This window comes from Schistocerca cancellata, chromosome 5, assembly GCF_023864275.1.
Source record: "Schistocerca cancellata isolate TAMUIC-IGC-003103 chromosome 5, iqSchCanc2.1, whole genome shotgun sequence".
NCBI classification, from domain to species: Eukaryota; Metazoa; Arthropoda; class Insecta; order Orthoptera; family Acrididae; genus Schistocerca; species Schistocerca cancellata.
This window is the reverse complement of record NC_064630.1, coordinates 170,892,583-170,920,096: the sequence shown is the minus strand read 5'-3', so window position 1 is coordinate 170,920,096 and position 27,514 is coordinate 170,892,583. Positions and strand designations below refer to the sequence as shown.

General features: G+C 43.6%; 1 protein-coding gene across 1 annotated transcript in view; it reads left to right on the top strand.

The window, feature by feature from the left end:
- The window catches only part of LOC126187534 (uncharacterized), an 81,962-nt gene that overhangs the window by 32,967 nt on the left and 21,481 nt on the right, over nucleotides 1–27,514 (top strand). The window contains exon 4 of the mRNA XM_049928675.1: nucleotides 4,144–4,232. Within this exon, the coding sequence (XP_049784632.1) occupies nucleotides 4,144–4,232 (89 nt within the window). The remainder of the gene's footprint in view (nucleotides 1–4,143; nucleotides 4,233–27,514) is intronic.

The following is a 27,514-nucleotide window of genomic DNA, read 5'->3' as shown; positions in this document are numbered from 1 at the left end:
CAGTTCATGACATAAGTTCTTGGCTTGTAGAAAATAAACTAACGCTCAATCACTGTAAGACTCAGTTTTTTCTGTTTCTAACACACTATTCAACAAAACCTGATGTTTTAATTTCACAGAGTGGGCATACGATTAGTGAAACTGAACTGTTCAAATTTCTAGCTGTTCAGATAGATAGAAAACTGTCGTCGAAAGCCCACGTCGAGGATCTTGTTCAAAGACTTAATGCTTTAATTTTTGCTATTCGAACGGTACCTGAAGTGAGTAATTGTTCGACACGAAAATTAGTCTACTCTGCTTATTTTCATTCGCTTATGTTGTATGGTAATATATTTTGGGGTAACTCTTACCATTCTAAAAGGATATTTTTGGCTGAGAAACGGGCGGTTCGGGAAATAACTGGTGTAAGTTCACGAACCTCTTGTCGACCCCTGTGCACGAGTCTGCGTATTTTTTGACATTGGCCTCTCAATTTATATATTCCCTACTGTCATTTATTGTTAACAATATCAGCTTATTCCGAAGGATAAGCAGCTTTCATTAAGTTAATACTCGGCAGAAATCAAACCTGTATTTGGACCGGACTTCCTTAACTTTTTTGCAGAAAGGTGTGCTGTGTACTGCTGCATCCATTTTAAATAAGCTACCATTAGAATTCAAAAATCTTAGCAGTAATCGAAACTGAGGAGCTTCCTCATGGGTCGCTCCTTCTATTCTGTCGAGGAATTCCTTGAAAATTAAGCTGATTCTTGTTGTATTGTTGATTGCGTTTATTTAAACTTATGGGTTGGCGTTTTCAGGTACACAAACATTTTATTTATATCTGTTATTACTTTTATGTACTGAAACGTTCCATGACCTTGGAGATTTGCTCCTCAATTTGGTCCTACGGAACTTGACGTGTAAATAAATAAATAAATAAATAAATCGCCCTTCCAATCTAGACAACTACCTATGGAAAAATAAGAGTAACGCCGCAGTGACAGCACAGTCCCTATTATTAGTTTGTATGCCAGGGCCTAAGTATGTGGAATAGTGGAGTAGCGTAGTGTAGCGCGAAACGTGACAAATTTGCTCTAAATAATGAGAAGTATGAGGTCGCCCACATGAGTATTAAAACAAATCAGCCAATTTTCGGTTAAACTATAAATCATGCAAATATAAACGATGTCAATTCAGTTATACCTAGAGATTACAACTAAGAACAACTTAAATAGGAACTATCCCTTAGATAATGTGGGGAAGGAAAACCAAAGAATGCGTTTTATTGGCACTACGCTTGTCTGTCTTCTTCTGGAAATGACTGCGCAATATGGGATCCTCATCAGACAGGATCGACGGAAGGCATTGAAAAAGTTCAAAGAAAGCTCGTTTTGTATTACCTATAAATAGACAAAAGAGTATCACGGATATGATACACGTGTTGGGATGGGAATCATTAAAATAAAGGCTTTCTTTTCACGATATTTCAGGCATCAAGTTTTTCGTCTGAATAAAAAAATATTTTGTTGACGTCCACTTATGTAGGGAGAAATGATCACCGTAATAAAATATGATAAATCAGAGTACGCACGGAAAGATTTAAGTGTTCGTTTTTCCCGCGCGCTGTTCAAGAGTGGACTAGTGGTTCATTGAACCTCTCTGCCAGGCACTTAGGTGTGAATTGCAGAGCAGTCACGTAGATGTAGAAGTAGATGTAGTGTAGTGTAGTGTAGCGCACAGCGTATTTTTTTGTTGCGGACCGACACGATTTCCTCTCCTGTGGCAGCGTCTCCGTCTCAGATTGACTATTACATTCTACGCCCTCGGTTACTTTCTGCCTGTATTCGCGTGCGGGTATTGTCCTCCATGGCTCCTCGAGTACCATGGAAGTTATTCCCTCGCGTCTTAACACATGCCCTATTGTCATGACCATTATTCTAGTCTGTGTTCGCCATATATTTGTATGCACGCTGAGTCTCTATATAGCCTTCTCATTTCTTACCAGTCCACTAAATTTCTAGTAGGTATTCTTCTGTAACACCCCCATCTCAAACGCTTCTGTTCTCTACTGCTCCAGTTTCGCTTCCACACAATGCTGTGGTATAGCTCGAAATTATGTATCGCAAAATCTGAGATGTAACGGTAAGGTTGTGCACAGTGGTACAGTAGCGCATAAACTGCCTTCTGGATTCTGGATGGACACCTATGTGCATGCCAGAGGGGGAACGGTACAAAAAGACATATTTATGATTTGAAATTACTCTTCTCTCTCTCTCTTTCTCTCCAGACTGCTTTTTTCTCCTCCCTATTTTACTTCCGTTCGTAAGACAGCACACGGTAAAATCTTCTCAGTATACAAACTGCATCATTTCGTTAGCTATCTCCGCCATCGACATCCGGTGATGAAATCACTGACTGCCGGGACTGGCTCGGTGCTCTGCTTATGTAGATGTAACGGGACAGTCTGGACACGGCCGCTGTGGCCGAGCGGTTCTATGCGCTTCAGTCCGGAACCGCGCTGCTGCAACGGTCGCAGGTTCGAATCCTACCTCGGGCATGGATGTGTGTGATGTCCTTAGGTTAGTTAGGTTTAAGAAGTTCTAAGTTCTAGGGGACTGATGACCTTAGATGTTAAGTCCCGCCGGCCGGAGTGGCCGAGCGGTTCTAGGCGCTTCAGTCTGGAAGCACGAGACCGCTACGGTCGCAGGTTCGAATCCTGCATCGGGCATGGATGTGTGTGATGTCCTTAGGTTAGTTAGGTTTAAGTAGTTCTATGTTCGAGGGGACTGATGACCTCAGATGTTAAGTCCCATAGTTCTGAGAGCCATTTTTTTTGTTAAGTCCCGTAATGCTTATAGCTGTTTTAAGCCACAGTCTGGAACCTTCCAGAGAGGGCCGGAGTGGCGCATGGGCGGAAAGCAAATTGGGCAGCTGCTAGCGGCTCCGTCCCGTTGCGGGACCGAGTGACGTCAAATGGTGCGAGTGGCCGGCGCCACATTTAAAATTGCCGGTACCGCGTCCCTACAAGCGTCAAGCATACGTCTTTGCTTTCGCTCTATGTAGGGAGTCCTTCCCCATGCCCTACTGTGTAACCCAGATATCTGTTAACATACAATTAGAAAAAAACAAAAACAAAAAAAACGAGAGTTCTGCCTCATGCAACATCATACTGGGATTCTGTTATCAAAAAAGCGACCGAAATTAGAATAAACTACAACAATTTTATCAGAGAGCAGGGGTAAACACTTAGCAGCCCAACTTGCCATCTGCGCATGCGCCATCCGGCCCTCTCTGGAATTATACCGTGCCAGGCCCAGCAAAAAAAAAAAAAAAAAAAAAAAAAAAAGAAAAGAAATGCCGCGGTCGTCAGTGGTTTCAACTGTGATGATGATGGCGATTTTATTGAAGCACGTCACCACCAAAGTCTCCGAGGTCACAGCACACAATATTGAAATAAACCGATACCGCTTAAATTTTGTATAAATACAGTAAACTGTAAAACTGTACATATTAAGTTTCATGTGCGACTTAATGGTCTGTTTTACAATGTAGATAACACTCAAACTGTATATAAAATAAGTAATAAATATGATTGCGTCTATAGTATTAGTTATAAGGTTCAAGGCAAGAAAAAAATGGTTCAAATGGCACTGAGCACTATGGGACTTAACTGCTGTGGTCATCAGTCCCCTAGAACTTAGAACTACTTTCACCTAACTAACCTAAGGACATCACACACATCCATGCCCGAGGCAAGATTCGAACCTGCGACCGTAGCGGTCGCGCGGTTCTTAACTTGGCTCTGGACACTATGGGACTTAACATCTATGGTCATCAGTTCCCTAGAACTTAGAACTACTTAAACCTAACTAACCTAAGGACAGCACACAACACCCAGTCATCACGAGGCAGAGAAAATCCCTAACCCCGCCGGGAATCGAACCCGGGAACCCGGGCGTGGGAAGCGAAAACGCTGCCGAACGACGACGAGCTGCGGACTCGCGGGGTTCTCAAGGCAAGACTTACAATGTAAAAAATGGCAGCTATGTGAAGTGTTTTTTGACCACTACCACTTGCTTTCTTTTCAGTGCCTTCAGTCGGTTTTAGTCGATCTTCGTATCACAGGATAATTTCTTCTTAATTGTCTTTGGAATGTTGCAGAAATTCCCTTGGGCCTGGCTGCCGGTAGCCTTGCTGTAGGAGCAGCTCAGATGTTTGCCAACGTTGCCCTTGTCGAGGGCGTCATGAAGGTAAGTAATCAATATTGACATTATATTTCACACGTATTGGGCACCTGAGCAATCTTACGACATGGATCAGTTTCCATATGATGAAACATTCGGAAGGGTTTCTTGTAGAATCCTGTAACTTAATAAACTCAGTATTATTATGTATTTAACAAATTAATCATCTGAAACTTATTCTGTCTAACAGTGCTTAATTAAACCAACAAAAGAAAATTCGGCTACATTATTGGTAAGTTATCTTGGCCTCCAGGTGGGGCATGGTGTGAGCAGAGATTACATTTTCTGCTCAAAGGCTTGGGGAAAGGTATGATGTTGATATTACCAGCCTCAAGAACTGTGATGGGATGAACTGTAGGCGATATGAGGCAGCGTATGTGAGAGAAGGCAACACTTCACTCCATGTGTGTGGCAGAAACTGCAGAAGCTGGTTCTAGATCATCAGCCATCTATCAGACCTTAACTGCAATTCTTACTTTGTGTACATTTCGTGCTATCCAGTCGTTCCCATTACACGCCATCAGGCAGCTTCCATCAAGCGCCCGTCTGCATAAGAACCCGTGCAACAAAATTGAAGGGTCACATTTTTTAAACCCCGTCATTTTCTCCCATTACAATGGGATAGTTCGACATTTTCGCTCGAAGGTGCCTACAGCCTTCCTCTGTAATGGTACGGAAGTGTGGCATCCTGCGACGCCATCCTTTGGTTCAAACAGCAAGGTGTAGACTCGTGCAAGAAGCAGGCCAGAGCTCAGAAACTCAGGTGTAAGGGGGTTACTAAGGTCACATTGGCACCACATTTCACCAAAATTCCGCCCAACGCCACCGTGGCTACATCAAACAGTGGGAAGATCGTCGCATCTCCCCTGGCCACATCTCACACCATCTCTTGAGGCCTCTGAAACGCAACGGCTAGCACTTAAAATTAGGCACTTTCCTTATGAATAGCCGATGAAAAAATTCCAAACATACCACTGCTGGACACAGAGGGACCTCATTATGTGTCATTAGGGGTTGAATGAAACTACACCATCCCAAGGGACCTTCATCTTCCAAATATTTTGCAGTCTGAAAAGACAGTTTGCAGCTCTATGTGCAACAGGACGACATTCTTGACAACCTTTGACACTGCTGTCATCTCCGGACGAGTCAGCCCTTCTCTGAGGATATCACAGAGCTGAAACCCCATTAAACGTACTCTCGCCCCTTTGGAGTGTAGCATGACAGCAATTTCTTCTCTTATGTACGAGGTGTAACAATTAACGACTGATCAAAACATTCGACGAAATTTAACGTGATCCGAAACATAATGGGTGTTTACAAGGATGTAGCCAAGATTTAGTCAAAGGTGGAGAGGGGGGGGGGGGGGGAGGAGGAGGTCCGATTTGTTAAAGAGGACCTTAAAAATGCTCATGACTTTATTTATTCTACAAACAGATTTATTTATTTTTTAATTTGAGTTACGTAATTTGCTTTCTGGAGGTCTTCATGCAAATAGCATTTCCGACTATAAAATTAAGCAAGAAAAACATTTATAAATATATATTCTCTACACCCAGACGCACAATTAAGGATTTCTTTATTTGGCAATATGATACTTCAGTTCATTGGCAAACGAATTAAAACTCTGTTGTCTCTTTACTAACGAAGCACAGTCCCGTCTTCTAATACAAGATTCACTACCGCAGAGCAGAAGAATCTTAACGTTTAGATGAATGACGTACAATGTTAAAAGAAAGTTCAAACCTCTTGTTGCAATATCTATCGTTCTTCTACTAGAATCTGCATTTAAATTTCCAACTTGTGTGAAATCAATTCAGAATTCCTTCGTCACGTCAAAATTTCAAAATTTATTTCTAAAACAAAACGGAATACACAACTACTATGAGGTACATTTCTGGGATCTTAACACTGATTAACACATTGATCTCAACAAGACTTTCAGTATATACGACGTCACAAATGAGCTTGCATTTATACATGACAATATGATTATACAGTTTTTGATGCTAATAAACTCCTCTGTGACGTGCTACATACGTTAGCGCTGATATGACGTTCATTTACAAATACGTTAGAGTTGTGACGGTTGACTCGCTATTCCAAGGATACTATTAAGAATAAGACATTTCACAGTAAAAAGTCTTTCTTGTAGTAAGACTTGAAAACATGATATATCGCCGTTCCACAAGAGAGCCATCTTTATGCACACATACGCAGTACAAAATTATGATCGCCAGCTGCCTTCTAATGTAAATATCGCTGAGCTACGCATATTGTAGAAATCGTACACAAACAACATTAAAATTAAGTACTGTCTCTTCGAGAAATAAATAACTAGCCCGCAAATCAATATAAGAACAGTTACAAAAGTAATGCAAAAAAAATTTTATGTAGTTGTTTCTACAACTTAAGAACATTACTATTTGAAGATCATCATACAACATATGAAAACGCTTCAGTTATCATAATGTTACAAGATCGTAAACAGCGGAACAGATGATGGGGAGTGGGGAGGGGGGAGCGAGGGCGAGGATGCAGAGCACAGTCGGTTGGACCAATTCAAGCAGCCTGCTGAAAGAATCTCTTAGAAACGAACGAACTGTAATCGTAGAATTTGTTGTCATCACATACCCCTTCTGCTCTCCACAAATTCCTCGCCCTCGTTCTGTATCGGAACTGGTTTTCATAATTGAGCACCGCCCGGGTGACCAGATTGGCCGATATTTTGCCATTTGCGCTACTAATGATAGAATTATGAGCAAATTCTTTAAGGAAATGCAACCATCATCGTTTAGGCTATATTTTTGTTGATCAACGCGATTTTTGGGCGACACAAGCAAAGGCTAGCGTATTTTTGTGCACTGATTACAATTTAATTGTACTTGTAGTTATGTTTACCCCACCGCTCCCTTGTGAAATCCTGATACTTTTTGACTGAAAGTTCTTTACGTCTCCAAATAATGACTCCAGTGCTAACATTAAACCGCTATAGCTAGGTAATTAGGCTATTATAGTAACGCGTTCATACTTTTAACACCATACCGCTTGTGGACGAATCAAAACTGGTTTTCCTCTTCTTTCTTGTTACAGACGTACCTGTGATAAGAAACTATCACAACAGCACATAGAACAGAAGCAATACGTTAGTGAGCTGTAAGCAAGAACTGAACTCATTAAAAAAAAACAACAACTGAGCTCAAGTAAAGCCAACAATATGCAGTAATTAGTCTTCGCTAAAGTATAGATAGGCGATAGCTGATTTTGTTACCGATAATTTAAATCTATCGATGGCTTTATTGACTGTCGACAATGCGAACCCCTTCTTCCGTCTATGATTGCAAATCGAAATATCTTTCAGTCAGTTTCACTACTCGGCAACTAGGTCGTGTGTAATTTCATTTAGGTGAACGGATGAACCGATGGCGAAGGGGGGGGGGGGGTTCAGGACCCCTGGATCTCCACCGCTGGATACGTCCTCGGTGTTTATACTTTTTCATCCCTCTTTTTTGGTGCCCACCAGTGGCGTGTGCAAGGGGGGAAGATATTACACTGAGGCGCATTTGAAATATGAATTAAAACGACAAAGGCTCTCTCTAACACCCCTTATTTCCGCAACACAATCTGTGCCACCCGGCCACCTTTGTTGGGCACTTTGAAAATGTCACTGTACAAAGACTCCCACTTACCGGTGCCTAGCCGATGGCGGTATAGCCTTCACCTGAGTGACACTAAGCTGCTGCACTAACACCTGCTGGCCGCACGCAAAATGTGATACTCAAGGTCATCTTAATACAGTCCTATTAAAAACATCTGGGATCACATACAGATAGATGTGCAATCCTTGCAACCAGATCAGATCAGTCTCTGTGAACTGTGGGCAGGAATTCAGTGTTCATGGATCATGCGTTTCCCTCAACTAAACGTTCATCTCAACTTCATGCCACCGACTTCACTTAAGCTTGGTTGAAGAAGAGGGTTTGTAACTGGCACATTTCATATGACTGTGACGAATGCTATTTGATAATATTTGTGGCCCTCAGAGCCTTTTCACACAGACACATTCATCATAGTGCTGTGCACAGAAATGGGACTCATCTGCAAAGAAGACTTGATGCCACTCCAATGTCGAATGTTATCCGTTGCAACAGCTCAGCCGTTGTGTCAAGGTAACCACAACAATAACCAATTTGCTGACAATCCATGGTGCTCCAGACATCGTCGCACTGTCACACAAGATGGCGCCAGATTGGCTGACTTCAAAACAAAGTTCTCTTACAAACTGCATAGAGACTAACTACACGTCTATTGCAGTCCCTGGGGATAGTATCCGTTAACTAACGACACAACTGACAGTCATATGATTTAGGTTCAGAAAACATAGCGACTGACTTCAGACAACTATGTGACACTGTAACTAAAGTATGTGCATGGAGCTATGAAACACGGACCTTGGCGAAATGTATAATGGCTTAGTAAGAGCACACAGCAGGATTCACTTTGACCGTTCTACATCTATATCGCAGTGCTACGTTTTCACTAAAAGCCCATCATTAAGGTTTTACAACTTAATGCAATAAGGAGAAGGAGCATGGTTGTAAAAAGAGAATTATGTAGAGTGGTTGAAGATCTTAATGTGGATGTCGTGCGTCTCCAAGAACCTTACACGAGGGAGGGGAACTAACACGTCCACCTCTCGTCACATTCCTTCCCTCATGTCTGAATGCTCTTTGGATGCTAACAAGCTATGGCAGCTATTGCCGTGGTTAATACAGAAATAAATGTGACAACAGTTGCGCTACTGACCACTAGCCATGTTATGACAATAGAAATTAGTACGAAAAACTGAGACACGGGTGATAGCAACCCTCTATGCCCAATACAGCCATGAAATACACCCTTAAGCGCAACCAATGCTAGACAAAGTAGGTTACTCAGGTAACAGACCATTTATTATCTGCGCAGCAATACACGCACGCTCTACACTCTGGAATGCAACATCAGACGAAAGGGAATAAAAAATAAATGACGTGATAAACGAAACTAACCGGTGTGTACTAAACAAAGACGGACATCACCCACGAATCACGGAAGTGCTGGCCAGACAAGCATTATAGATATCACAGTGGTGAATTACAGGACCTTGACATCGATACCCGGTTGGATAGTATTGGAAAGACTTATACAGTTTCACCATAATGTGAGACTTATAAAGATTTCAAATAACACACACATTACCTTCTACAAAAGGACTGTTCCCGAATAGGCAGACTAGAGACGACTAAGGAAGATAGAGGACGACCCGTTTCAGACAATATAAGGAAACATCAGCTTTAAAATTCGTCAGTTAATAGAGCTAATTCAACAAGCACAGACTGAAGCGATACCAAATTCAGACAGCACATGGGTGGAACATCCATAGAGACGTGAGCTAACAAAGCTACGAAAAGTAACAAGAGAGACACGAAAGCAGTACCAAAAGGGAAAAACAGCATGGGACTGATACACAAGACATAACACAAGTAGGAACACTAACTTCAGGTACAAAACACTACTACCGGAGACAAGACAACGATACTGCGACAACTACGTACGAACACAATTCTAAGACAACATTTGGGGAGGATCATATAGACTGCTGACAGAGTGAATGAAGATCCCACTAGTTTTTGTCCACGGTGACTCAATCAGAGGGTGTCAGAATGGAGAAGCACAGCATAATACCAGCTGCATAAACTCATCCTATACGCCAACTGCAAAAAGGTAACCACACACAAGCACAACTGAGGAGAGAAATGGGACAGTATTACACGTCAGACAACGTCGTTTGTCCTTTCGTGCGAGAGGAGGTCGCTCTGACTACAGCAAAGCCAAAAAGGAAGAGAGACCCCGATCTTGATTGCATCCAAGCAGATTGCCCCACAGATTATCCCATTTTCTACTGATATATAATGAAGCCCCATGGCTAGAGAAAATAAGTGCAATGTGGAAAACTGACGTCACAATCATAATTAAGAAATCGACGATAGGGACCATTCAATCGTGTAGTAGAGCAATATGTCTACTAAACGCACTAGCTAAAGTCCGGAAGCTTCCGTGTAATCGCATAAAGCACACAAGGAACTTAGGGGCCTTAATCAGTATCAGTTTGGCTTTAGAAAACTAAAATAAATTGATGATGCAATTAACAGTGGTGTTCACTCAGTTCAAAATTCAGTTCGTATATACGTTGTGACAATCCTAATTGACAGCGCAGGTGCATTTGACTATCTATTGCGATGTTCACACGTGTTAGAAAATTTTAAGTACCTTTGGCACTATGTAATAGTTACCTTGACTACTGTAAAGACAGAAAAGCAGAGTGGCATGCGGAGCACCGCGAGGTTTGAGGGAAAGCAGTAAGTGAGGCCGACAGGGCTCGATGGGGCAGCCTTCTGCGATGTTTGGGATGTTGCCTTTGAATCTCTATTACAACTGGTAAAGGTAAATGAACATACCAGTGGAATCCTAGTTTATTCACAAGATTTACTGGTGACAGTAGCGGTCGACACAAGATGATATTTAGGGAGTAAATCAGACAACTAGTGTAAAAAAAAAAGTTAAACATAGCACTCAACGAAACAGTCTACAGAATGCTAATGGGAAAACTACAAACAAATCTCGTGATCAAATTAGACAACACTTCCTTAACACCTTAAAGATCAACTCGATGCTTTGGCAATATACATTGCGACAACTAAACTTTCATAACACCATAAAAATAGATCCCAACGAGGCTAAAGAACAATTACACAAACTAGACAGGGTAAGCAAAGAATATTTTAGGGTCCACTTGTCTCACTACGTACATATCACTGCGCGATCTTTGAGTCCATCGCATGCTTTGAGGCCTGTACAAGGGCACACCGCCTGAGTTTTGTTACTAAAAGAACAGCTGTTAAGCGAAGGCAAAGAAGTGTGCTGCTCGGGTTATCGGGGGCTTTCCAGTTCATACCGGTTGGAGCTCTGTGTGTAGTCCTAGTAATCTACCCGACGGAATAGACCATAAAATATCGGGCTGAAACGTATTGACTGGAAGACAGGACATTATAATTACCATGACAGGGAAGAAATGGGAGACAAATGCCACTTGAAGAGATGGCTTTCCGACACATACTTCTGTTGGATTTCAACGGAGGGGTGACAGCAGCAGAGACAGTCAGAAACACGTTCAGGCACACCTTCGGGGTTTGATGCAGATCGTTTAAACGCATCACAGATACACGTCAGTGAACTCGAAAATTGACAAATGTGATAAAAACGTAAATGTAAATGTCGTGTGGCTAGGGCCTCCCGTCGGGTAGACCGTTCGCCTGTTGGAAGTCTTTCGAGTTGACACCACTTCTGTGACTTGCGTGTCGATGGGGATGAAATGATGATGATAAGGACAACACAACACCCAGTCCCTGAGCGGAGAAAATCTCCGACACAGCCGAGAATCGAACCCGGGCCATTAGGTATGACATTCCGTCGTGCTGACCACTCAGCTACCAGGGGCGGACGACACATGTGATGAACTGCCATCATTCCCCAATAGTGCAAACTTTTCATGCAGTGGGAAAGTTTCGAAATTAGGGTGTATGGGTACCACATGCTCTAAGCCAAAATCACAAAAATCAGGACGTAGCCATATGTGCCTCTCCGCTTTCCCGTTATCAACCGACTCTTGAACAACACCAACGATTCCCATCCTGTACCGTGCTGGTGACGAGAAATGGTGTCTTTATGTTAACATGTTGTTGTTGTTGTTGTTGTTGTTGTTGTGGTCTTCAGTCCTGAGACTGAGAAAAAAAGGATATCCTTTCTTTCAGGAGTGCTAGTTCTGCAAGGTTCGCAGGAGAGCTTCTGTAAAGTTTGGAAGGTAGGAGGCGAGGTACTTGCAGAAGTAAAGCTGTGAGTACCGGGCGTGAGTCGTGCTTCGGTAGCTCAGATGGTAGAGCACTTGCCCGCGAAAGGCAAAGGTCCCGAGTTCGAGTCTCGGTCGGACACACAGTTTTAATCTGCCAAGAAGTTTCATATCAGCGCACACTCCGCTGCAGAGTGAAAATCTCATTCTGGAAACATCCCCCAGGCTGTGGCTAAGCCATGTCTCCACAATATCCTTTCTTTCAGGAGTGCTAGTTCTGCAAGGTTCGCAGGAGAGCTTCTGTAAAGTTTGGAAGGTAGGAGGCGAGGTACTGGCAGAAGTAAAGCTGTGAGTACCGGGCGTGAGTCGTGCTTCGGTAGCTCAGCTGGTAGAGCACTTGCCCGCGAAAGGCAAAGGTCCCGAGTTCGAGTCTCGGTCGGGCACACAGTTTTAATCTGCCAGGAAGTTTCCTTTACTGCTTGCTCAACATACAAATTGAATAACATCGGGGAGAGGCTACAACCCTGTCTCATTCCCTTCCCAACCACTGCTTCCCTTTCATGTCCCTCGACTCTTATAACTGCCATCTGGTTTCTGTACAAAATGTAAATAGCCTTTCGCTCTCTGTGTTTTACCCCTGCCACCTTCAGAATTTGAAAGAGATTATTCCAGTCAACAATGTCAAAAGCTTTCTCCAAGTCTACAAATGTTAGAAACGTAGGTTTGCCTTTCCTTAATCTAGCTTCTAAGACAAGTCGTAGGGTCAGTATTGCCTCACGTGTTCCCATATTTCTACGGAATCCAAACTGATCTTCCCCGAGGTCGGCTTCTACCAGTTTTTCCATACGTGTGTACAGAATTCGCATTATTATTTTGCAGCTGTGACTTATTAAACTGATTGTTCGGTAATTTTCACATCTTTCAACGCCTGCTCTCTTTGGGATTGGAATTATTATATTCTTCTTGAAGTCTGAGGGTATTTCGCCTGTCTCATACATTTTGTTCACCAGATGGTAGAGTTTTATCAGGACTGTCTCTCCCAAGGCTATCAGTAGTTCTAATGGAATGTTGTCTACTCCGGGGGCCTTGTTTCGACTTAGGTATTTCAGTGCTCTATCAAATTCTTCACGCAGTATCATATCTCCCATTTCATCTTCATCTACATCCTCTTCCATTTCCATAATATTGTCCTCAAGTACATCGCCCTTGTATAGTTCCTCTATATACTCCTTCCACCTTTCTGATTTCCCTTCTTTGCTTAGAACTGGGTTTCCATCTGAGCCCTTGATATTCATACAAGTGGTTCTCTTCTCTCCAAAGGTTTCTTTAATTTTCCTGTAGGCAGTATCTATCTTACCCCTAGTGAGGTAAGCCTCTACATCCTTACATTTGTGCTCTAGCCATCCCTGCTTAGCCATTTTGCATTTCCTGTCGATCTCATTTTTGAGACGTTTGTATTCCTTTTTGCCTGCTTCATTTACTGTATTTTTATATTTTCTCCTTTCATCAATTAAGTTCAGTATTTCTTCTGTCACCCAAGGATTTGTACTAGCCCTCGTCTTTTACCTACTTGATCCTCTGCTGCCTTCACCACTTCATCCCTCAAACCTATCCATTCTTCTTCTACTGTATTTCTTTCCCCCATTCTTGTCAATTGTTCCTTTATGCTCTTCCTGAAACTCTCTACAACCTCTGGTTAATTCAGTTTATCCAGGTCCCATCTCCTCAAATTCCCACCTTTTTGCAGTTTCTTCAGTTTTAATCTACAGTTCATAACCAATAGATTGTGATCAGAGTCTACATCTGCCCCTTGAAATGTCTTACAATTTAAAACCTGGTTCCTAAATCTCTGTCTTACCATTATATAATCTATCTGAAACCTGTCAGTATCTCCAGGATTCTTTCATGTATACAACCTTCTTTTATGATTCTTAAACCAAGTGTTAGCTATGATTAAGTTGTGTTCTGTGCAAAATTCTACCAGGCGGCTTCCTCTTTCATTTCTTACCCCCAATCCATATTCCCCTATTACGTTTCCTTCTCTTCCTTTTCCTACTATCGAATTCCAGTCACCCATGACTATTAAATTTTCGTCTCCCTTCACTATCTGAATAATTTCTTTTATCTCATCATACATTTCTTCAATTTCTTCGTCATCTGCAGAGCTAGTTGGCATATAGACTTGTACTACTGTTGTAGGCGTGGGCTTCGAGTCTATCTTGGCCACAATAATGCGTTCACTATGTTGTTTGTTGTAGCTTACCCGAAAGCCTATTTTTTTATTCATTATTAAACTTACTCTTGCATTACCCATATTTGATTTTGTATTTATAACCCTGTATTCACCTGACCAAAAGTCTTGGTCCTCCTGCCACAGAACTTCGCTAATTCCCACTATATCCAACTTCAACCTATCCATTTCCCTTTTTAAATTTTCTAATCTACCTGCCCGATTAAGGGATCTGACATTCCACGCTCCGATCCGTAGAACGCCAGTTTTCTTTTTCCTGATAACGGCATCCTCCTGAATAGTCCCCGCCCGGAGATCCGAATGGGGGACTATTTTACCTCCGGAATATTTTACTCAAGAGGACGCCATCATCATTTAACCATACAGTAAAGCTGCCGAAGACTTCCGGCATAAGAAGTCAGCCTCATTCTGCCAACGGCCTTGTCAAAGAGGGCGGAGGAGCGGATAGAGGTTCAGGGCACTCTCTTGTCCTAGGGGTGGGAAATTGCCCCTAAAGGCGGAAGAATCAGCAATGATCAACGACATGAGGATGCAGAAGGCAATGGAAACCACTGCATTAAAGACACGTATCGTGTATCCACAGGACATGTGGCCTGTATTTGAAGAAGTGTCATGATGATCTCTCCATTGGCAAAAGATTCCGGAATAGTCCCCCATTCGGATCTCCGGGAGGGGACTGCCAATGCGGAGGTTACCATGAGAAAAGGATTGAATAATCTACGAAAGAATAACGTTCTACGAGTCGGGGCGTGGAATGTCAGAAGCTTGAACGTGGTAGGGAAACTAGAAAATCTGAAAAGGGAACTGCAAAGGCTCAATCTAGATATAGTAGGAGTCAGTGAAGTGAAGTGGAAGGAAGACAAGGATTTCTGGTCAGATGAGTATCGGGTAATATCAACAGCAGCAGAAAATGGTATAACAGGTGTAGGATTCGTTATGAATAGGAAGGTAGGGCAGAGGGTGTGTTACTGTGAACATTTCAGTGACCGGGTTGTTCTAATCAGAATCGACAACAGACCAACACCGACAACGATAGTTCAGGTATACATGCCAACGTCGCAAGCAGAAGATGAACAGATAGAGAAAGTGTATGAGGATATTGAAAGGGTAATGCAGTATGTAAAGGGGGACGAAAATCTAATAGTCATGGGCGACTGGAATGCAGTTGTAGGGGAAGGAGTAGAAGAAAAGGTTACAGGAGAATATGGGCTTGGGACAAGGAATGAAAGAGGAGAAAGACTAATTGAGTTCTGTAACAAGTTTCAGCTAGTAATAGCGAATACCCTGTTCAAGAATCACAAGAGTAGGAGGTATACTTGGAAAAGGCCGGGAGATACGGTAAGATTTCAATTAGATTACATCATGGTCAGACAGAGATTCCGAAATCAGATACTGGACTGTAAGGCGTGCCCAGGAGCAGATATAGACTCAGATCACAATATAGTAGTGATGAAGAGTAGGCTGAAGTTCAAGACATTAGTCAGGAAGAATCAATACGCAAAGAAGTGGGATACTGAAGTACTAAGGAATGACGAGATACGTTTGAAGTTCTCTAACGCTATAGATACAGCAATAAGGAATAGCACAGTAGGCAGTACAGTTGAAGAGGAATGGACATCTCTAAAAAGGGCCATCACAGAAGTTGGAAAGGAAAAAATAGGCACAAAGAAGGTAGATGCGAAGAAACCATGGGTAACAGAAGAAATACTTCAGTTGATTGATGAAAGGAGGAAGTACAAACATGTTCCGGGAAAATCAGGAATACAGAAATACAAGTCGCTGAGGAATGAAATAAATAGGAAGTGCAGGGAAGCTAAGACGAAATGGCTGCAGGAAAAATGTGAAGACATCGAAAAAGATATGATTGTCGGAAGGACAGACTCAGCATACAGGAAAGTCAAAACAACCTTTGGTGACATTAAAAGCAACGGTGGTAACATTAAGAGTGCAACGGGAATTCCACTGTTAAATGCAGAGGAGAGAGCAAATAGGTGGAAAGAATACACTGAAAGCCTCTATGAGGGTGAAGATTTGTCTGATGTGATAGAAGAAGAAACAGGAGTCGATTTAGAAGAGATAGGGGATCCAGTATTAGAATCGGAATTTAAAAGAGCTTTGGAGGACTTACGGTCAAATAAGGCAGAAGGGATAGATAACATTCCATCAGAATTTCTAAAATCATTGGGGGAAGTGGCAACAAAACGACTATTCACTTTGGTGTGCAGAATATATGAGTCTGGCGATATACCATCTGACTTTCGGAAAAGCATCGTCCACACAATTCCGAAGACGGCAAGAGCTGACAAGTGCGAGAATTATCGCACATTCAGCTTAACAGCTCATGCATCGAAGCTGCTTACAAGAATAATATACAGAAGAATGGAAAAGAAAATTGAGAATGCGCTAGGTGACGATCAGTTTGGCTTTAGGAAAAGTAAAGGGACGAGAGAGGCAATTCTGACGTTACGGCTAATAATGGAAGCAAGGCTAAAGAAAAATCGAGACACTTTCATAGCATTTGTCGACATGGAAAAAGCGTTCGACAATATAAAATGGTGCAAGCTGTTCGAGATTCTGAAAAAAGGTAGGGGTAAGTTATAGGGAGAGACGGGTCATATACAATAAGTACAAAAACCAAGAGGGAATAATAAGAGTGGACGATCAAGAACGAAGTGCTCGTATTAAGAAGGGTGTAAGGCTGTAGCCTTTCGCCCCTACTCTTCAATCCGTACATCGAGGAAGCAATGATGGAAATAAAAGAAAGGTTCAGGAGTGGAATTAAAATACAAGGTGAAAGGATATCAGTGATACGATCCGCTGATGACGTTGCTATCCTGAGTGAAAGTGAAGAAGAATTAAATGATCTGCTGAACGGAATGAACAGTCTAATGAGTACACAGTATGGTTTGAGAGTAAATCGGAGAAAGACGAAGGTAATGAGAAGTAGTAGAAATGAGAACAGCGAGAAACTTAACATCAGGATTGAAGGTCACGAAGTCAATGAAGTTAAGGAATTCTGCTACCTAGGCAGTAAAATAACCAATGACGGACGGAGCAAGGAGGACACCAAAAGCAGACTCGCTATGGCGAAAAAGGCATTTCTGGCCAAGAGAAGTCTACTAATATCAAATACCGGCCTTAATTTGAGGAAGAAATTTCTGAGGGTGTACGTCTGGAGTACATCATTGTATGGTAGTGAAACATGGACCGTGGGAAAACCGGAACAGAAGAGAATCGAAGCATTTGAGATGTGGGGCTATAGACGAATGTTGAAAATTAGGTGGACTGATAAGGTAAGGAATGAGGAGGTTCTACGCAGAATCGGAGAGGAAAGGAATATGTGGAAAACACTGATAAGGAGAAGGGACAGGGTGATAGGACATCTGCTAAGACATGAGGGAATGACTTCCACGGTACTAGAGGGAGCTGTAGAGGGCAAAAACTGTAGTGGAAGACGGAGATTGGAATACGTCAAGCAAATAATTGAGGACGTAGGTTGCAAGTGCTACTCTGAGATGAAGAGGTTAGCACAGGAAAGGAATTCATGGCGGGCCGCATCAATCCAGTCAGTAGACTGATGACAAAAAAAAAAAAAAATTAAAAAAAAAGAAAAAAAGCTGCATGCCCTCGGGAAAAATTACGGCCGTAGTTTTCCCTTGCTTTCAGCCGTACGCAGTACCAGCACAGCAAGGCCGTTTTGGTTAATGTTACAAGGCCAGATCAGTCAATCATCCAGACTGTTGCCCCTGCAACTACTGAAAAGGCTGCTGGCCCTCTTCAGGAACCACACGTTTCTCTGGCCTCTCAACAGATACCCCTCCGTTGTGGTTGCGCCTACGGTATGGCTATCTGTGTCGCTGAGGCACGCAAGGCTCCCTACCAACGGCAAGGTCTATGGTTCATGGGGGGCGGAGGGGGTTAACATAAGGAAAAGAAAGTACTCGTTGAGCCGAACCAATGCAGCAACTGCCCGTACAAAGACCTGCGCGCATCCACAAAAGAAAATGTTATGCATCTGGTGGAACATAACTGCTGACATTTATTGTCAACAAGTCGAACATCTTGCAGAAGCAACCCAAGAACGACGACCAGGAAGACCGCGTCAACTGATGCTACTCCATGATATTGGCCGAACCCATTCCTCTAGATTGACAAAAAGCACTACACAGGAGTTGGGTTGGAAGTCTTTCCGCACCCTCCTTATTCACCCGATCCTGGGGCCTCAGATTCTCGTCTTTTTCGCTCTTTGTCGAACATTCCATAAGTTATTAAACTTATGGAAAAGCGCTATGAACTTTTGAACCAACTCAATACCCGTGGAGAGGGAGGTTCCTTAGAGCACATCGTAATACATGGCATACCTTCCTCACAGGCCAAACGATTAAAGCACACATAGAAGGATTTTTACACGGCAATTGATGACGAAACCCCATGGACGAAAGTCGATAGTACGGCAGAATCTATCTCAAACGCCGTTCACCTCCAGTACATAAAAGGATGACAAAATAGGCCTGGTATACGACCCAGGACACAACAAACAATCAGCATGACAGACACGCTAGAGGAAGACAGGGAGACTGACCCAAGCAACAATACAGACGTTGTTGACGTCAACGTCCTTGATCATATCACCTAGTTAGTGATAGGCGTTTCGTTCGATGTCTGTCCGAGATAACCTCCCCACCTCCCCCACTTCCTCCACTGCCCACTGGACTTTGGTGGCTTGAATCTACAACTCATCTCTATTCTTTTCAGGCAACAGGTGTCTAAATATGTAATAAATGAAAAAATAATTGTCCTTGAGCAAACTTTTATTGCGATAAAGAAGTCCTTTTTCTGATACAGGGTGTGTGATGTGGCAGTTCGATCCTGCACTGCCATCGGACAAGGTGCCTTTGGCTCTACCTGCTTGTGCTACTGCGTTGAAATGCTAATCATTTACATATATTAACATGTAGCGTATTGCGTGCCAGTTTGATATTTGTTATATGCCGCCTTCATGAAGTCGCAATTTTAATAGCCATCAGAGTATCTACTACTGCGAACGTCCACCGTGCTGACAAGCTACGCTTCAGGGTAGTGTGTTCTACAACTTTGGACGCTATCAGGATTATAATACACTCCTCTGTGGGCATCTATGCATCATGTTTCTCTAGACGTTTTCAAAGAAGAACAATGTTGATCTGAGGTTATCTATGTCATTAGTCGAAACCAGTAAACCAAATAAAACGTATTAAATGACGTATAAGGTGCCGGTTTCGATGTCTTTCTTCCGTACATGTTTGGACATGCTAAAAGATCTTCTTCCTCTTTAACTAATGTTTATTAACCCACACTTTCCCTCCATTATTGCTACCTGTTGCATATGACAAATCAGCTCCCCAAAAAGTACACACAGGCAGTCCGCAATTCATGTTCGTAGAAGACAGCGTTGTCTGTATCAGACTCAGTGGCTGCATTCGGGGAGAAAGTAGCTGGGTGAGCGATTGTTAGCCTGTGGTTTCCAGGACGGTGAACAGCTTTCATGATAGTGATTTGTCCTGTGAACTACAGGAAAAAGGTCTGCAATAAGCTAGCCGGCCGCTGTTGGCGAGCGGTTCTAGGCGCTTCATTCCGGAACTGCGCTGTTGCTACGGCCGCAGGTTCGAATCCTTCCACGGGAATGGATGTGTGTGATGTGTCCGAATCATCACAGCCTTTAGGAAACTAAAACCGCATAGAAAACCCAAACAGCCTAAGAGAGTCAAGAAAGTGACGACCAATCGCGGCAGTCACAGGCTGCCTCAAAACCTAGTGATACGAAAGTGCATACCCCTGATGATACCAACACCTTCGCAGCCCCCCAACCAACAACCTCAATGCCGACGCCCAAGGAAACCCCCACAACAACCAACGAGGAAGCCAATCCAGCGCCCCCCGCAGAGGTGCACAGCAACGCCACTACACTATCACGACACGTCACGGCTGCAGAGACGCCAACACACGCCATCGACACCGACAGTTTTAGTTACGACAAGCTAGACATAAATGTAAAATTAAGTAGGCTAGAAAAAAGAGACATCTTAGAGACGGCACAGCGGATGCTCATCCGCACCCTACACCCGTACGGCCAATCTGTTTGTTTCCGTACATCAGAGCAAACCGATAGACTGATTCTCAAAACGGAGAATATTCCAACAGATCCAGACAGCCTACTAGATCTGCTCATGCAGGTGTGCGCCCGCAGGGAGGAACCATTCGATATGGACAAGCTTTACAAGGATCACGTAAGGGCTCATGAGAGAACACACTTCGATTACAGTCAAACTGGCAGCAAGTGCTACGCCACCGTTAAACACCCAAACTGCTAATAGCACAGCTTAATGCTATGCGGAGTATACTTGTAAATTCGGAGCTCCCACGGGTCCTACGTGAACTAAAAAGTGACATTCTGTGCATACAGGAGCCCTACACTAGACAAGTGCATATCCCCAACTTTCCTCCAAGTGCGGTGACAGTTGCGGAGGGGACAGGCTGCATGGCATCTGTCATAATCCTAAACAAAGAAATACATCCAGTCAAAATTACAGAACTCTGTTCTGAGCACCTAGTTACAGTTGAAGTCACACACAAGGGGGATACTTGGATCACCGCGTCACTGTACGCCCAATTCTGTCATTGCATCAAACCATACGCAGACCTCATCAGTTATGTTGCGCAATACGCTGGCAACAAAAAACTTCTCATCTGTGCAGACATAAATGCCAGATCAACCCTGTGGCATTCAGACAGAACTGACGACAGAGGTGGAATAATAAATGATATCATCCAAGAAAACAGACTACACGTACTCAACAAAGAAGGACATCACCCGACTCACATCGGACACAACGGTCATTCATCAAACATAGACATCACCCTCGTTAATAATGCCGCCATCAACCAAGTACGAGACTGGACCGTACATGACCAGATCACTGCTAGCGACCACAACATCATCACACTAACCTTACGTGGTACACCAAACGTCAACACAGAAACACTACCAAAAGACTATTATTTGACAAAACAGACTGGGACAGGGTCAGACAAAAAATACATGAGCACACACCGCAAGACATCACCGGCAGTGTTGATTACAGAGCACACATGCTGACAGATATCATCACACACACACACAGAACAACTGCATACGCACACAAAGAATGACAAAACACCAAAATATTCCATGGACTACACAATTAACACGACTCAAACAAGACTCAAAGAGTAAACGTAAGCTTTACCAACGAGCAATTTCAGATAGAGAAAGACGATTACGACTACACGACTACCGGCTTGCCAAGGACAAATATAAACTTGAGCTGAATGAGACCAGGAAAGACCATTGGAACAGCCATGTAGCAGCACAAACGCAACTAAACATTTGGGGGGAGCCGTACAAAATCGTGACAGAGAAAATTAAGAGCCCACTGGTTCTGGGAACGCTGCGACAGGAGGATGGTGAGATGACTAAGGGCTGGAGACGCACAGCGGAGTTCCTGCTGAGCAAACTCCTGCCCGACGACATCGCAGACACAGACACACCACAACATGCAGCACTGAGATGCGAAGTAGACACAGTATACACCACACCAACCGTCACCTGTCCATTTGCGCAGGAAGAAGTGGCGACAGCGATCTCAGAACTCCAAAACAAAAAGCCGCCTGGACCGGATGGTATCCACTCTGAGGTACTGAAACAAATTGCACCGCCGATCACCCCGTTTCTCACAACGTTGTTAAACGATGCATTAAGGCTGGGCCGTGTGCCTGCAGTGTGGAAGACCTCGAAGGCGGTTACCATCAAAAAGGCTCCAGACAAAGACCCATCAGACCCCAAGTCATACAGACCAATTTTCCTTATCAATACACTCGGTAAAGTACAAGAAAAACTACTCTACACCTGCAGGTACTGGAGTCTCTGTATAATGGTTTCATGGACTACTACAGAGACAGAACGGTCGTTTGGCAAATGGACAACCAGAAAGTTATTAAACGAATTACAAAAGGCTGTCCACAAGGGTCGATCTGCGGCCCCATCTTCTGGGACATAGTTATAGAACCGCTCCTACAGTTACTAGAGGAGCACATCCTGACAGATGGAGTTGTCGCTTATGCTGATGATCTACTCGTCGTAGTTTCAGCAAACAACCGTGCCCAGCTAGAAGAAAGAGCCAATGGAACACTTAGGACAATAACCCAATGGTGCACAGATAATAAATTAAAGATAGCAGGAAACAAAACAACTTATACATTGCTAAAGGGTATACTGCGCAGGAACCCAATAGTCAAAATCGGAGACACAAACATAAAAAGACTAGCAGTCACTCGCTATCTAGGAGTATACATTGATGAACGATTGAACTTCCACGAACACATGCGAATATGCACAAACAAAGCAGAAAAGATACTACACAAACTGGCTAGGCTAAATTCGGAGCAATTCAGACTACCCCTGTCAGTGACACGAACATACCATTGCGCTCTCTTCGAGTCAGTACTATGCTTTGCTGCCAGTACGTGGGCCCACAGGTTGAATCTCTCAACCAACAGAACCATTGCACGTCGAGGCCAAAGAAGTGTTCTACTTCGACTAACAGGGGCATTCAACACAACATCAAATGACGCACTATGTGTCGTCATGGGAATCTTCCCCATAGATATCACCATCAGGTACCGCGCAGCAATGTACTGGCTTAGGATGGGGAGAATAGACCAGGTTTGGCAGATCACTGGTGCACCGATTGAGGCAACACGCCAACTCAGAGCATGGCGAGTGGATACCTGGCAGAGCGAGTGGGCCAACAGCGATAAGGGCCGCCGTGTATACAACTTCTTCCCTGACATCCGGGAAAGACTAAAACTAAAACATATTGATCCCAGCCGCGGTATGGTACATTTCATCACAGGACATGGCCCTTATCCCACGCACCTGTACCGCGTGAGTCTGCAGCAGACTAATAGATGCACATGCGGGGAAGAAGGTTCCCCCGAATATACTGTTTTCTTCTGCGGACAACGCACGAACATAAGATACACAGTACACGTAAATCGCCTGAACACACAGAACGAACTATATGCCATAATACGCAACCCGGAAAGGTGGACTGAACTCAACAAACTAACGGACGAAATCTCGAAGATCCAACAAATAGAATACTTGCGCAACAGACCCTACCGAAGGCAAGTCGGTCCAAACAGACGTCACGATGCCCAGGGGGACACAGATATGATTAGCACCACGAGTGATGAAGAAGAAAGAGATACAGACCAGGGCACCAACACAGATATTGAAGCGTCCAGCGCGGATGATCCATAGTGTCAACCAAGTCAAATTCAAAGAACAGAGTGGAACAACTGACAAGAGGTGCACAAGTCACACACAATCCTAAAAACAGATTGCACCTTATATGTAAATAGTTAACAGCATCTCTATGTCTAATAAGAGCTTAAAGCTGGGTACCTCTTCAAGGGACCTACGCATTCCGTTAAGAGGCAGCGCACAGTCTGTATGGAAGGATCTTAATTGTGGTCCCTCTCTTTTGAGCCCAACCCGACGGATACCTATGGTAGATCGGGGAAAACCACCGTTCAGGTCGTGTTGTCGGCGGGGCCGGGAGCTGCTTGCGCCTGATGTACTCTACTAGGAGCCTTGTAGGCTCAACACAAACCGTTAGCGTCATTACCTTATTACTTTTACCACAACTACCCTTTCATTAGCAACTTTGAGCCAAGCACAAAATCAGTTACCTCTCTATTGTATATCGTAAATAGTTTAGCAGGCTGGACATGGAGGTCTTAGTCTTAGTTTCTAGCTTTAACGTACTCTAATCTCTTCTAGTTAAGTTAGTTTTTAGGACGGTATATGTTAAAGGCATGGTGAGCGACGGCCGGCGTGTAGAGGGTCATTCCAAGACCCGGGCCGCCGCCCACAACCAGGTGACGGGCAATATTATACCTATCCCTTCTCTATTCAGTTCTCTCCCTTCCTTCTTTCTAAATATTTAATTTCGTTTTGTTTATGAATATCTTACTTGATTTTGTATTAGTTATAAGTTTTTCTAATGCTGCACACAAAAAAATATCAAATTGATCTAAACAAATAGAGCACGCCTCCACGTGGCGGGACACGGGCAACGGTGTGAGTGGGGACGGGAGCCGGAGTGGTGTTACTTTCAGTCACAGCGGCTAAGTGGAAACATACGATCCTCCATAAGAAATTAGACGGTGGGTCATAAAATATAAGCAGCTATTGAAAAAAAAAAGTGTCCTTAGGTTAGTTAGGTTTAAGTAGTTCTAAGTCTAGGGGACTGAAGACCTCAGATGTTAAGTCCCACAGTGGTTCAAATAGTTCAAATGGCTCTAAGTACTATGGGACTTAACATCTGAGGTCATCAGTCCCCTAGACTTAGAACTACTTAAGCCTAACTAACCTAAAGACATCACACACATCCATGCCCGAGGCAGGATTCGAACCTGCGACCGCAGCCTCAGCGCGGTTCCGGGCTGAAGAGCATAGAACCGCTCGGCCACAGCGGCCAGCTAAGTCCCATAGTGCTTAGAGCCATTTGAACCATTGTTTTTCAATTAGCTGCAGCGGTTTTCGCAGCCGTATCCCTAGAATGTGTTAACGCAAATCCATTCGACCGTTTCTTGTCCGCCTTCGTTGTAATCTCTGGGGAAAGCTGTGTCAGGCAAAGCGGGAACGGGGAAAAATTAACTTTAATAGTTTCAGTGAATTCTGCCAATGCTCACAGGAACTGAGCAACACCAGGAAATAATTACAGTACGTGCCTGCCCGCACGGGCACACACACACACGATTGCAAACACAGCCGCACTACAGAACTGGTATGAATATTTTCTTTGTTGGTTGGCGAGTAGGTCCTCTCGCACACCGATCGAGGTACTAAACATGCAAATGTTTATGGCGACATGAGTATAAATTAATATCGAATAATGACATGGAAAGCACACACGATAGGCATTCATTACCATTAATACTTATTCTCAGTATACCTTGTGGAAGTCGTGGCTCCATATCAGAATTTCTAGGCTGCGATTGCTTTTATTATAATTGTCACTGGAAGTGATAATATTCGATCTCCAACCCAACATCATCAAATGTGTTGCTCTAACAGCAAAAGGGATCTTCGATCGAACCTTTAACTCTCTGCACGAAGAGACTGGATGTTGGTAACTCAGTTATGGAGGGAAAACATGCAGTGAATGTCTACTATTAAGTTACTGCACAGTATGTGTATAAATAGTAAACACGTGTTAGATATGTGGAAATATCCTTTTTGTCTTGAGACAGGTCTAAAAATTATCAGAATTACATTCGCCTGTTATTCAAAGGAATTAAGGAATATTGAGGTTCAGTATACTGTTTACGACGAGACTGAAAGCAGACTGAGCGCAGCTTTGTACTGGACAAGGATAGGAAAGGAACAATCCTGGAATTCGCCCTAAGTAAAATAGAAAAACAACAGAATACATGAATCGAGATGGCAGGTCGAAGATGTTAACTCCTCCTTTCCCCTATGCGAGTCCAATACATTAAGCACAGTTGTAATAACATTATCTTTTGCGAGCATCCAACGTAAACGTGAAAACTGACATATTTTTATGTGACTAGCTTCATTTTGCTGCACACTTCTTCAAATTTGCAATGCCCACGGGATAATTTCTGAACTGTTGAGAGCACATTGCCCCTTACAGCAACCTAACTCCTTAATCGTTAGTGCAGTCTTTTTATTACTCACCTTCCTTCCGCTTGGGACTAGCTGTGTATGAAATCATCATTTCATCATCGTCGACTAGGAAGTCATTGATGTGGCCTCAAATACAGAGATTTGCACAAGGCGGCCGAACATCCCGAATGGGGCCTTTCTTTTCCCTTCCGCAAATGATATCAGTGGGCTTTTGCGAAACATTTACCAAGAATGTGCAGCAAGGGACTTCGTGACCAGGATTCGTTTGATTTGCAGGACTATGAAAACCTTTCTCTTCTTTAAAATCCCATCTGAAATCATGAGCACTGATACCTGAGCATACTGGTGGAATGTGTTAATCACAACTATCCTATGATACACTGAAGAGCCAAAGAAACTGGTACACGTGCCTAATACCGTGTAGCATCCCCGCGAGCACGCAGAAGTGCTGCAACACGACGTGGCATGGAGTCCACTAACGTCTACAGTAGTGCTGGAGGGATCTGACACAATGAATCTTCCAGGTCTGTCCAGAATCCGAAAGAATACGAGGAGGTGGAGATCTCTTCTGAACAGCACGTTGCAAGGCAGCCCAGATATGCTCGATAATATTCATATTTGAGAAGTTTGGTGGCCAGCGGAAGTGTCTAAACTCAGAAGACTGTTCCTGGAGCCACTTCGTAGCAGTTCTGGACGTGTTGGGTGTCGCATTGTTCTGCTGGAATTGCCCAAGTCCGTAGGAATACACAATGGACATGAATGGATGCAGGTGATCAGACAGGATGCTTAGGTACGTTTCACCTGTGAGAGTCTTATGGAGACCTATCAGGGATCCCATATCTCTCCAACTACACACGCCCTACACCATTACAGAGCCTCCAACAGCTTGAACAGTCCCCTGCTGACCTGCAGTGTCCATGGGTTCACGAAATTGTCTCCATATCCGTAGACGTCCATCCACTCGATACAATTTGAAACGTGACTCGTCCAACCAGGGACCATGTTTCCAGTCTTCAACAGTCTAATGTCGGTGTTGATGGGCCCAATCGAGGCGTAAAGGTTTGTGCCGTACAGTCATCAAGGGTACACCAGTTGGCCTTCGGCTCTGAAAGCCCATATCGATGTTGTTTCGTTGAGTGGTTCGCACGCTGACACTTGATGCTGGACCAGTATTGAAATCTGCAGCAATTTGGGGAGGGTTGCACTTCTGTCACGTTGAACGATTCTATTCAATCGTCGTTGGTCCCGTTCTTGCCGAATATTTTTCCCGCCGCAGCGATGTCAGGGATTTGATGTTTTACCGGATTCCTGATATTCTCGGTACACTCGTGAAATGGTCGTACGGAAAATCCCCATTTCATCACTACCTCGGAGATGCTGCTTCCCATCGCTCGCGCGCCGACTATAACACCACTTTC